The sequence below is a fragment of the Melanerpes formicivorus genome, unplaced genomic scaffold, assembly GCF_026170545.1.
Source record: "Melanerpes formicivorus ecotype bairdi unplaced genomic scaffold, bMelFor1.0.p_v2 SCAF_2, whole genome shotgun sequence".
NCBI lineage: Eukaryota > Metazoa > Chordata > Aves > Piciformes > Picidae > Melanerpes > Melanerpes formicivorus.
In genome coordinates, this window is record NW_027142354.1 from 894976 (window position 1) to 908928 (window position 13953).

At 45.9% G+C, this 13953-nt stretch overlaps 1 protein-coding gene across 1 annotated transcript in view; it reads right to left on the reverse strand.

Annotated features, from left to right (window-relative positions):
• The window catches only part of ME1 (malic enzyme 1), a 145147-nt gene that overhangs the window by 53928 nt on the left and 77266 nt on the right, over positions 1-13953 (reverse strand). The window contains exon 4 of the mRNA XM_068148705.1: positions 2519-2628. Within this exon, the coding sequence (XP_068004806.1) occupies positions 2519-2628 (110 nt within the window). The remainder of the gene's footprint in view (positions 1-2518; positions 2629-13953) is intronic.

Here is a 13953-nt window from a genome sequence, read left to right on the forward strand (position 1 = left end):
AAACAAAAACCCCCAACCAAACCCAAAAGCAAATGATATTTATAGAGACATGATGACAAATGGCATAGATCAAAGCAGGCCAAATGTATCTGGAATGTGTCCAGAGAAGGGCCATAAGGATGACCACAGAGCTGGGGCTCCTCTCCTATGAGGACAGACTGAGTGAGTTGGGGTTGTTCAGTTTGGATAAGGCTGCAAGGAGACCTAATTGTGGCCTTCCAATATCTGAAGGGGGCCTACAAGAAAGGCGGGGAGGGACTTTTTAGGGTGTCAGGGAGTGATAGGACTGGGGGGGATGGAGCAAAACTAGAAACGGATAGATTCAGATTGGATGTTAGGAAGAAGTTGTTCCCCATGAGGGTGGTGAGAGACTGGCACAGGTTGCCCAGGGAGGTGGTGGAAGCCTCATCCCTAGAAGTTTTGAAGGCTAGGCTGGATGTGGCTGTGAGCAACCTGCTGTAGTGTGAGGTGTCCCTGCCCATGGCAGGGGGGCTGGAACTAGATGATCCCTGAGGTTCCTTCCAACCTTGACAATTCTGTGATGTGCTTTAATCTCTTAGAAACTCCACGAGCATTGATGCACATCACCCTTAAGTCTCAGATATTGTTGATGAAAATATCAAAATGCCCACAGGTACAAATTCTACTGCAGAAGCTGAGTAAGTTGAAAGACTGCCTGTGTCTACAGTGCTAAGGAAGACTGATATCTGCTGTGGCAGGTCGGTCAAAAGCCAAATGGCTACTTTCCAACAGTTTTGAACATCAAGAGACCTCCTTCCAAGGTGCACCTAAAGAACGCCGTGATTTTAAAAACCCCTGGGGAAACAGTGGAGGCTTCCTCAGCTTAGTTTGCCCATCTTTGGGACACTTTTGATGAAAAGTTTCCTTTCCATTTTCAAAAAGTTACATTCTAGTTAAGTCTCTTTCTCATTTGGGATGAGGATATTTATCTTGCAAGGAAAGAGAATTCCCTGTGGAATTCTAACCAACGCGGGAAAATTCCATCTGCTGGACTGGACTGTCGTAGTCATGGCTACACTCAGACCCAGGAGGGTAAGAAGCACCATGCTGCTCACAAAGGGAAATGGTATTTTATTTCCCATCTGGGAGTTTGTCCTCCATAATCTGTTTCAAATGCAGGAGTACAGCTCAGCCAGGCTTGTAACAGAAACATAGCTGATGTGGCTCGCCAAGTTCCTAACATCAGAAAGACAAGGGCTACTGGAATTCACCACCGTGTCTTAAGCCCCTGAAAGAAGACTTGGATCTCAAGAATGACTTCTGGAAAACTCAAGCTCCCCATCCTTGGCTTAAAGTGTCACTGCAAACTGAAATTAAGTGTCACTGCAAACTGAAATTAAGATAGTTACACTCTTATTTTTTATATTGTTACTCTTGAAGACCTCCATCCACCCAAGGAAACATGAGGAGGTAAGAGGCAGCTGAGTTCCCAGGGCCCTCCTTTGGTACTCCTATCCGGCAGCTTTTTTGATGGGAGCCAGTGCACTTACTGCCCTAGGGAAGTTATTTTCCAGTGCTTGTTTCCTGACAGGAAATAAGGCAACCCAAGGAGCAGCATCTGCCATTTCAGCGCTGCTTGTCTTTGTTCTCCAGGAAGGGAGAAGATGCCTGTCTAGACTGAGCACTGGGGGAATCCTTCTTGCTGACTTTTTCCACCCTAGATCTTTTTCTTTTGCCAAGTCCCACAAATGTTCAGATGGGAAAGCAAAACCAGGGGCATATTACCCTCTAAAACTGAATGCAGTCCTTAGACTTCAAAGAACACTAGAAATGTATTTAACTGAGTTGGGAGTTTAAGAACTGAAATACAGCTGGACATTTAGCAAGCAAGCTCTGTCACATGAAGAAACAATGAAGCCATTGTCACTGCAGTCACAAAAAAAAACCCTGAGGGAACTATAGTCCAGGTTTAAGCTTTGACATTTGCCCAAAGATTCCAGGTTAATAGTTCATACAATCATAGAATCACAGAATCAGTAAGGTTGGAAAAGACCTTAAAGATCATCAAGTCCAACCTATCATCCAACACCTCATGACTAACTAAACCATAGCCCCAAGTGCCATGTCTAATCCCTTTTTGAACACCTCCAGGGATGGTGACTCCACCACCTCCCTGGGCAGCACATTCCAATGGCCAACAACTCTTTCTGGGAAGAACTTTCTCCTCACCTCGAGCCTCAACATCTGCTGGCACAGCTTGAGATTCATATGGGAAAGCCATTCACACACCAAACTACTACAAAAAAGCCTTGAGGGGTGAACATCTAAATAAAGCATGAGACATACCTGAGAGAAGAGAGATTGAGAGCAAAGAGAGCTCACCAGAAACCCATGCTGAGGAAAACCAAAGCAAACTGTGACCTGGACTGAACCTCTTCAAATATCACAGGAAAGCTGAGACACTTTTTTTTTCCCTTTCTTTCTGGTACATCAGTGAAGACTAAATAATTTTCTGGCTTGTGTGCATAAGAAGAAAGAAGACAAGAGAGTTTGTTACCTTGAATGTCATCATTGAAAGTGCAGTACTTGTTCCGGTACTTGTGCAGGAGGCGGAATGCGTTAGCGTTAGCAAAGTCCTCAAACTGAATGAGGCAGTTCATGCCGTACCTGGGAAGACAGGAGAAAAATGGGCATTCCACTGAAAATAACAGACAGTTGTATTAAGAGGCTAGCAACAGTTGTGTGCAGATCTTCAATACAAGTATAATGTGATATATACATAGTATCATAGTATCAGTCAGGGTTTGAAGGGACCACAAGGATCATCTAGTTCCAACTCCCCTGCCATGGGCAGGGACACCCCACACTACATCAGGCTGCCCAGAGCCTCATCCAGCCTGGGCTTAAACACGTCCAGGGATGGGGCCTCAACCACCTCCCTGGACAACCCATTCCAGGGTTTTACCACTCTCATGGTGAAGAACTTCCTCCTCACCTCCAGCCTGAATCTCCCCACCTCCAGCTTCATTCCATTCCCCCTAGTCCTATCACTCCCTGAGTTCCTGAGCAGTCCTTCCCCAGCCTTCCTGTAGCCCCCTTCAGATACTGGAAGGCCACAATGAGGTCACCTCGGAGCCTTCTCTTCTGCAGACTGAACAGTCCCAACTCCTTCAGTCTGTCCTCATAGGAGAGGTGCTCCAGCCCTCTGCTCATCCTCGTGGCCCTTCTCTGGACACCTTCCAGCACCTCCACATCCCTCTTGTAATAGGGGCTCCAGAACTGGAGGCAGTACTCCAGGTGGGGTCTCACCAGAGCTGAGTAGAGGGGGAGGATCACATCTGCTAATATTTTTTCTGTTCTGTATCTTTGTATTCCTATGAATGACCTAGAAGGCATAATTAGACTGCTAAGAGACTTTGCTCAGTTCTAAATTAAGAACAAAAGATCAGGGGAAGAGCTCTTCGTCCCTCTGCAGACATGAATTTATAGAATTAACCAGGCTGGAAAAGAGCTTTGAGATTATCAAGTCCAACCTATCATCCAACACTATCTAATCAACTAAACCATGGCACCAAGTGCCTCATCCAGTCTCTTTTTAAACACTTTCAGTGTTCAGCTAGTTGTAAATGGCAATAAGGTCTCCCCTGAGCCTCCACTTCTCCAGGCTAAACCACCACACCTACCCAGCACAGACTGAGGCTATTCCCTCTTGCTCTATCACTAATTCTATCACTATGATATTCTGATACTCTGATACTATGAAGAAGGCTGGGGAGGGACTTCTCAGGATCTCAGGTAGTGATAGGACTAAGGGGAATGGATTGAAGCTGGAGATGGGGAGATTCAGGCTGGATGTGAGGAGGAAGTTCTTCCCCATGAGAGTGGTGAAGCCCTGGAATGGGTTGTCCAGGGAGGTGGTTGGGGCCCCGTCCTTGGAGGTGTTTAAGCCCAGGCTGGATGAGGCTCTGGCCAGGCTGATGTAGTATGGGATGTCCCTGCCCATAGCAGGGGGGTTGGAACTAGATGATCCTTGTGGTCCCTTCCAACCCTGACTGATACTATGATACTACTATGATAATTACCTGTGAGAACAGATCAGAACCATCCTCTCTACAATGTCCTTTCGGGTAGTTGTAGAGAGCAATGAGGTCTCCCCTCAACACCCTCTTTTTCAAACTAACCATCCCCAGCTCCTTCAGTCACTCTTCATCAGATTTATTCTCCAGGCCTTCCACCAGCTTCATTGCCCGCCTCAGCCCTGGCTCCAGCACCTCCACATCTCTCTTTTACTGAGGTGCCCAAAACTGGACACAACACTCAAGGTGTGGCCTCACCAGGGCTGAGTACAAGGGACAATCATCTCCCTGCTCCTGCTGGACACAGCATTTCTAATGCAAGCCACAAGGATGCCATTGGCTTTCTTGGCCAGCTGGGCACACTGCTTGCTCCCATTCAGTTGCTTGTCCATTAGAAGCCCCAGGTCCCTTTCTGCTAGACAGCATATCCTGAGCAGTTCAGTGGAAGTCACCTACTGTGCTGCTAACTGAGGGCTTTTTGGACCATACACGTGCTTGGCAAGCAAAGCCAGCAACTTTCCTTAAAAACCACTACAAGAATTCCTGTGACTGAATGAATTTCCATGGCAATCCCACAGTTACAGCCACAGTGCAATTAGTCAAAATGACTGAGATTCCACTGGCAGGAATGGTATCCCCCACGGAAAATGAACACACCTTCAGGTTTTATGGGAAAACCTGGGCTTCTTCAGCAGCTTAATCACAGGCAGGTGCTTGAAAGAGAACGTGAGGAGTGGGTAATGCAGTAGTTTAAAGCACAACAGGGTTGGAACAAGAAGCTGGAGCTGCTTGGAAAGCATTCATTTAACATTCTAACCTGACTCAGGGTCTGAGATGAATTTCTGTGCATCCAGAAGGGTCCAGGAACTAACAGTTGGGTAATATTACCAAAGTAATGAGATTAACATTCTGGAATCCTGGAGCTTGGTTAGAAGTGTTTCTTGGATGTCATTGAGTCCATGTCTGTTTCTTTATTTGACCATATATATAACATTCCATTTTCTCATCTGTGTTTGATTTTTCTCTTTTTCTTTTCTCACCCATTGCCTTAAGTAGACACAAATCAAAACTCCCTCTGCATTATATTAAATCAGTGTCCTGGTAGGAAACACTCATCCTCTCCTGGGCAAATCATCCCTGCTAACTCTCTGAGCAAGATATCATGGCAGTTTAATTAAAATGGAAAAAATGCAGGCAGTCCAATTCTGGGTGCCTGGCAGTTTGGTAGCACAGCAGAAAAACTTTTCTAAGCAGCATTCTTATTCACTGACAGCATTGCACATAACACCCAGGTGAAATCATACAATGGTCTGGGTTGGAAGGCACCTCTGAAAGTCACCCAGGCCAACCCCCTCTGTAGTCAGCAGGGACATCCTAGAATGGAATGGAATGGAATGGAATGGAATGGAATAGAATAGAATAGAATAGAATAGAATAGAATAGAATAGAATAGAATAGAATAGAATAGAATAGAATAGAATAGAATAGAATAGACCAGATCAGACCAGGTTGGAAGAGACCTTCAAGATTATTGTGTCCAACCTATCACCCAACACCACCTAATCAACTAAACCATGCAACCAAGTACCCCATCTAGTCTCCTCCTGAACATCTCCAGTGATGGTGACTCCACCACCTCCCCAGGCAGCCCATTCCAATGGGCAATCACTCTCTCTGTGTAAAACTTCCTCCTAACCTCCAGCCTAAACCTCCCCTGGCGCAGCTTGAGACTGTGTCCTCTTGTTCTGGTACTGGTTGCCTGGGAGAAGAGACCAACCTCTGCCTGTCTACAACCCCCCTTAAGGTAGTTGTAGAGAGCAATAAGGTCAACCCTGAGTCTCCTCTTCTCCAGACTAAGCAGCCCCAGCTCCCTCAGCCTCTCCTCACAGGGCTGTGTTCCAAACCCCTCACCAACTTTGTTGCTCTTCTCTGGACTCGTTCCAGCAAGTCAACCTCCTTCCTAAACTGAGGGGCCCAGAACTGGACACAGGACTCAAGGTGTGGCCTAACCAGTGCAGTGTACAGGGGCACAATGACCTCCCTGCTCCTGCTGGCCACACTCTTCCTGATGCAGGCCAGGATGCCATTGGCCCTCCTGGCCGCCTGGGCACACTGCAGGCTCATGTTCAGCCTACCATCGACCAGTACCCCCAGGTCCCTCTCTGCCTGGCTGCTCTCCAGCCACTCTGACCCCAGCCTGTAGCACTGCATGGGGTTGTTGTGGCCAATGTGCAGAACCTGGCACTTGGATGTGTTCAATCTCCTGCCCTTGGACTCTGCCCATCTGTCCAGCCAGATCCAGCCAGATCTGTCCAACCAACTAGATCAGGTTGCCCAGAGGCCTGTTGAGTCTCACCTTGAATATCTCCAGGGATGGGACCCCAACCATCTCCCTAGGCAACCTGTTCTAGCTTTTCTTTAATTTGCTCAGGTTTGTAGTATTCAAAGAGCATTCAATATGCCCTGCATATCAACCACCTCAACCTGTTCCACTGTTCCACCACCAACATGGTTATGAACTTCTTCCTAATACCCAATCTAAATCTACTCTGCTCTACTTTGAAGCCATTGCCCCTCCTCCTGTCACTGCAGGCCTTTGTAAAGTCTCTCTCCAGTCTTCTTACAGGCCTCCTTCAGGTACTGGCAGGCTGCTATTAGGTCTCCCCAGAGCCACCTCTTCTCCAGGCTGAACAACCCCAGCTCCCTCAGCCTGTCCTTGTAGTTGAGCTGCTCCAACCCCCTGATCATTTTTGTGGCCCTCCTCTGGATCTGCTCCACCAGGTCCATGTCCTTCCTCTATTGAGGGCTCCAGAGCTGGACACAGTACTCCAGGTGACATGTTACCAGAGCAGACTAAAGTGGCAGAATCACCTCCCTCAATCTGCTGGCCAAATCCTGGGACTTCAGTGCTTCCCATGACCAGTAGCACCTCCTAAGATCTGTGAGGTCTATGTCCTCAAAGAAGTCTAATCAGATCCAGTCACTGGGTGCTCAGGATAGACAAGAAAATGACACAGTGTTTCTCTGCTTGGAGCATTCTCATACTCTAAACAACTAACATATGAAGTGAAACAAAATATGGTCTCTGGCATTCAAGAAAATCCCCTTGGAGTAATGAATTGGCTACAAAGGTGCTGCACGGTTCTGGAAGCAGAGACCATACCAAAGCAGCTGTTGATTCTTCTGTGACTTCCATACCTTCCTATCACAATCACTTCCCAGCAGAAAGTTGAGCCAAAACCTACAATGATATTCACAGCCAACAGCTCAGTTCCACTTTCCTTCCTGTATCACTCTGCAATAAATTTCCACCCCTAATGCACTCTGATGGATGGTTTTAGGTTGTGGTTTCTCCAGTGTAAAGGGAAATTGTTTGAATCAGCCCTCAGGAAAGTAGAACATATCCTCTCTGCACCTCATACTCTACTGTCATCACAAATTTTCACTTTGGAACTGCATCTCCTCATAGGTGTGTAAGGTAGACAAATGACTGCTGGATGAGAACAGAACAAAGAACTTTATTACTTGCTCATGAAATCCTCTTCTGCCTTCCAAGCCACTTGAATTCCAGCAACTCTGAACCACTACAGTGCTGCAATTCACATTATCTACCAAATGTCGTGGAAGGACAAAACAAAGTGCACAGCTATCCTAAAATGTGACAAATCTTAACATCAATGCTTGACACAGATATGGCACAGATGAACTTCACTGAGTTCCCTCTGATGGCACAGTGACTGATCAGGTGAGTCCAGAAGCAAGTAACAGATTTGCTACACACACACACACAAACCCATCCTATTTTAAAACACCACTGAATGGTTGTGTTTGACTGTCCCAAGGGACACATTAAGAGCAAAAGGCCTACAGCTGCAGGTGGGTAAAGATGATTAGGAAGCAAAAGTACATGGAACTGTCCAAGCGTGGATGATTAAAAACAGTTTAAGAGATATTTCTTCATAATTTAAAAGCTGTCTACATATCATAATAGTAGATGGACCAGATGATCTTTCAAGGTGCCTTCCAACCCCTGACATTCAGTGATTCTGTGAGATAGGAGTGTGCTGCTTATCTAAGTAGCTAAACTTGATCATCATATAGCTCAGGAGAATTTCACCTTCCTATTTGAAATTTTAAGGCATACATATTTAAAATCATAGACTCATAGAATCATTAGGGTTGGAAGGGACCCCAAGGATCATCCAGTTCCAACCCCCCTGCCCTGGGCAGGGACGCCTCACACTACAGCAGGTTGCTCACAACCACATCCAGCCTGGCTTTAAAAGCCTCCATGCATGAGGTTTCCACCACCTCCTTAGGCAACCTGTTCCAGCATCTCACCAACCTTATGGGGAAGAACTTCTTCCTAACATCCAGTCTGAATCTATCCATTTCTAGTTTTGTTCCATTCCTCCCAGTCCTATCACTACCTGACATCTTAAAAAGTCCCTCCCAGCTTTCTTGTAGCCCCTTTCAGATACTGGAAGGCTACAAGAAGGTTTCCTCAGAGCCTTCTCTTCTCCAGACTGAACAGCCCCAACTCTCTCAGTCTGTCTCCATAGGAGAGGAGCTCCAGCCCTCTGATCATCCTCATGGCCCTTCTCTGGATATGTTCCAGCATGTCCAGATCCTTCTTGTAATAGGGGCTCCAGAACTATGTAACCTAAAATCCTTTTCCTTTGAACTTGTCACCAACAACAGAGTCATGGCAGCTAGCAGACATTATATATGGCTACCATGCTGCAAACATGAGTCACACACATCTTTCACACTCTATCACTTTTGGGAAACAGAGACATTTCTCCAGCTATCTGCCACTTTACTCTGGTGAGACCTCATCTGGAGGTCCAGGTCTGGAGCCCTCAAGGACATCGACCTGGTAGAGCAGGTCCAGAGGAGGGCCACAAAAATGATCAGGGGGTCGCAGCACTTCTGCTATGAGGACAGGCTGAGGGAGCTGGGGTGTTCAGCCTGGAGAAAAGGAGGCTCCAGGGAGACGTAATAGCAGCCTGCCAGTACCTGAAAGGGGTTCACAAAAAGGATGGAGAGACTGTTTACAGAGACCTGTGGTGATAGGACAAGGGACAATGGCTTCAAACTAGAGAAGAGTAGACGCAGATTGGATGTCAGGAACAGGTTCTTTACCATGAGGGTAGTGGAACACCGGAACAGGTTTTCCAGGGAGGTAGTTGGGGCCTCATCCCTGGAGATATTCAAAGTGAAGCTCAACAGGGCTCTGGACAACCTGATCTAGTTGAGGATGTCCCTGCTCATTGCAGAGGGGATTGGACTGGATGACCTTTGGAGGTCCCTTCCAACCCAGATCATTCTATGATTCTATGACTACATGACACAGGGATACACTAGGGATAATTAGGGAAATGGAAAAAATTGTCATCAAGTATGGGAGGCAAAATGCTGGACAAGAGATTAAAGAGAACCATCCCAGTGAACAAAGTGTGGCTGCCAGAAAACACTGTTTCTAATACTTCTCCCAGTTTGCAACATATTTTGTGTGGCAGTCTTAGCTTAGTTTCCCCCCATTTCTAAGTTAATTCATACTCATTTCCCTGTCACAACAACATTAATCTTTCACAACATTCTACAGATTATATCTTTATGTAACAGGCTGGAGAAAAATGTCCACAGCTCTTTAGCAATCCCAAACACACAGCATTAGCATTCTGGCAACCCAGCTTTCTTAGGAAGCTCAAACAAGGAAAACCCTCAAGAATCTAGTGGGAGCTATAAAAGTTTGGGCATCATTCTGAATATAAACCATATGATCAGTAAAATCCATGCTCACTTCTACAGCTAAGAAACCTTTCTGGAAATATAGCTGGACCATTTGTTCGCGCTGCCAGCTCTTGCTTTGGACAACTTCCTACAGGAACAAGTTGTTGCTTTTTAGGTTTTTAGAGCTTCCAAAGTTCTGGTTTATTATTCTCCCTCTGTTCATATAGGCCTGGAACTGGAAGTCTTGGAAACCATGAACAGTGGTTGCTGCCACCCATTCCTAAGAAGGAGCAAAACCAAAATGATAGCAACAGCGGCGTTGTCTCCCTTGCCTCATGCGTCATGCAGCCGCTCCACCAGCCAGAACCATTTATAGTGCACCAGGATGATGTGGAAATCAGCTCCTTGCTTCCCACTCCAAACACCGTAAGCTTCTTCATTTCCATGCATCCCACTCTTCAAAACAGATTTAAAGCATAATGGCTACTGGAGGAGACTCAGGGGTGACCTTATTGCTCTCTACAACTACCTGAAGGGAGGTTGTAGACAGGCAGAGGTTGGTCTCTTCTCCCAGGCAGCCAGCACCAGAACAAGAGGACACAGTCTCAGGCTGTGCCAGGGGAGGTTTAGGTTGGATGTTAGGAAGAAGTTCTATACAGAGGGAGTGATTGCCCATTGGAATGGGCTGCCCAGGGAGGTGGTGGAGTCACCATCATTGGAGGTGTTCAGGAGGAGACTTGATGGGGGGCTTGGTGCCATGGGTTAGTTGTTTAGGTGTGTTGGATTGGTTGATGGGTTGGACATGATGATCTTGAAGGTCTCTTCCAACCTGGTCTGGTCTATTCTATTCTATTCTATTCTATTCTATTCTATTCTATTCTATTCTATTCTATTGCTATTAACTCCTCTTTGTGCCAAGGCTTTCATGAAAGAATGCCTTCCCTCCTGACAGCCTTTATGACCTGGACACCTTCTCTTCCTGCTCTCCCCCAAGTTACCTAACTTCATTTCATAAAGCAAATAAACTGCTGCAGAGAGGTCATCTATCCATCCATCCATCCACCCATCCACCCATCCATCCATCCACCCACCCACCCTAGCACCAGTTCCACTACAGTTTTAACTTGCTGCTCCAATTCAACCAAATTTGACCACAGGGGATAAAGTTTTCCACAATCATTGCTATGTGCTTTTTCTGTGGGAAAAGGTGGCCAAGATGAGAAGCCCTCCAGCAAGCACCACAGCCATTCTGCAGCAGATGTTACTACTCATGCTGCCTGTGTAACATCCTGATGTGCTACAGCTGCACAGGACAGAAAGCAGAAATCTGGCCAAGGTGTACTAGGCTCTTGCCAGTGCTCCACTGCAAACACTTTCTCAGAAGAGGTATCCTTAAATTTCAGATAACTTTGTCTCCCTGTCCTGAATAGGACCAGGAAGTCAGAGACAGGACATTCACAACAGGAAGAGATTTTCTAAGGAACTCAATAGAAACTGTCATCAGCATCTCTGCTTTCCACATGAATGACTCCATTTAATTCCCCCCACCCCACCCCCCTGCAGCCTGCCATTGGTTTTTATTTCATCTACAGAAAGCATTTAATTTCTTAGGAGTGTTTTTCATAGACATTCTCTCTTTCCAAACCAGATCCTGCCCTTTACATATCCAAACTAGGCAAGGGATTAGAGGACATAGCAGCATTTAGCACCCACCCTGCTTCCAGCAGCAGACCCTTGCTTCCCTTATGTTCTTCCTAAGGAAATATAATACTACAAGAACTTTCCATGTTACAATTCCCTGGCATGGTCACAGTGCTCCAGTGTCTGCAGTGCAGCCTTGCTTTGTGACGGTGCTTCTAACACCCTGCTTCCTCTTTCCCTCTTCAGAACAGGTTTGGGGTTTATCTACAGGGTTATCTCCATGGACTTTCTAATCTCCATGGACTATCTATGACTGGAGCAGTGAGGGGAATGGGCTGGAGATAGCTCATGTTTTCCTTCTTTATCCCCCTCCAGCCAACAGCACTGTTACATGTGTGGACTCAACAGGCTTTGGGAATATCAAGGTTTAGGAGAAGAGCAGTGCTGAATGAAGAGGAGCTTGTGCTTGGTGGTCTTGGAAGTTATTACTTGTAAGCAGAGAGGCAAGACCAGATCCTGTCCAGTCAAGCATTATTTATGTGAAGGGCTTCATTTACACCAAAAGGTAATGAAATTGAAAGCTTTTGTGGTACACTAACAATTGCTACAAGAAAAGATGGCCCAGTTTTTAACTTAATTCATCATCTTGGTTGCATCACACTCTGTAATGAGGACAGTTGCTCTTTAAAGTCTTAGAAGTCCATCTTTCTGAGCTATTGAGTTGGAAAAGCTTCTAAACATACCTTGTCTAATTTTGTGTGCAATTTAAAAGTGCTATTAAAGGATTAATAATGACAGTCACTAGAGAACCTGAACTAGCTTTCTTCAACTTCAATAGCTACCAGATTTCTCAGGCCTGTAAAATACCAAAGGCTCTGAATTAATCAGCCAGAAGTTGCTACTGGTGTAAAAATTAATTTCTTCTTGTTTATTTTCAATTCAGATGTTTGTTCTAAAGCACTTCACAACACAGTGCTGTCAGCTACTGGAAGTGGGAAAGAGCAACCCCATGGATCAGTATAGGTTGGGGACTGACCTGTTGAAGAGCAGTGAAGGGGAAAAGGACCTGGGGGTCCTGGTGGATGGAAGGTTGACCATGAGCCAGCAATGTGCTCTTGTGGCCAGGAAGGCCAGTGCCATTCTGGGGTGGATTAGAAGGGCTGTGCTCAGTAGGTCGAGAGAGGCTCTCCTCCCTCTCTACTCTGCCCTGGTCAGGCTGCATCTGGACTATTGTGTCCAGTTCTGGGCCCCTCTGTTCAAGAAGGACCTCAGGGAACTGCTTGAAAGAATCCAGCAGAGTGCCACAGAAATGATTAAAGGAGTGGAACATCTTCCTTATGAGGAGAGACTGAGGGAGCTGGAGGAGACTGAGAGGTGACCTCATTAATGTTGATAAAGATGTGCAAGGTAAGTGCCAAGAGGATGGAACCAGGCTCTGCTCAGTGATGGACAATGACAGCACAAGGGGCAATAGGTGGAAGCTGAGGCATAGGAAGTTCCATGGAAAAAGGAGGAAACATTTTTTCCCCTGTGAGGGTGACAGAACACTGGAACAGGCTGTCCAGGGGGTTGTGGAGTCTCCCTCTCTGGAGATATTCAAGACCCACTTGGATGCATTCCTGTGTGGCCTGCCCTAAGTGATCCTGCTCTGGACTGGACAGTCTTTTGAGGTCCCTTCCAGCCCCTAATATTCTGTGATTCTGTGATCTTAACTTTGACTTTTCCAATGTGTGTGTATGAAGTCTTGCAACAGGGATATGAAGGCTGCTATGAACAAGTATGAATGGAACTGTATGCTCTACTGGGACCAGCAGCAAAACAAAGATTAAAACAGTGGCACACAGGGATAACAAAGGACAACAGTGACTGTAGGAGAATTAAAACTGTTTCACTGTCATCAAGATGAGCAGGCCTGAGATGTGGTATGGCCACAGCATAGCCAACCCTTGGACCAGGACCCTGCACCTTGAAAACAGCAGAAGAGCAACAACAGTGATTCACTATTGCAGGACACCACATTAGAATAGAATAGAATAGAATAGAATAGAATAGAATAGAATAGAATAGAATAGAATAGAATAGAATAGAATAGAATAGAATAGAATAGAATAGAATAGAATAGAATAGAATAGAATAGAATAGACCAGGTTGGAAGAGACCTTCAAGATCATCGTGTCCAACCTATCATCCAACACCACCCAACCAACTAAACCATGCAACCAAGCACCCTGTCAAGTCAAGACCTTAGAATAGAATAGAATAGAATAGAATAGAATAGAATAGGCCACTCCTGATCCTATGGGCATAGAAAGAAGTCACAGGACAGTCCAAATAAATTCAACATGAGGCCACACAGACAAATGGACAGCAGACTTGCCTAAAATTTATATGGAGGAGAAAGTAAGCTAAACTCAGGCAAAATCATCATGCCAGAGAACCTCTTGGATCCTAAAGGCATGAAAGACCTGTATAAGATCCAAGTTTATAACCACAAGCCCAGAAAAAGCACTGAGGACCTGACAGCCTTTTCCCTTCAGTT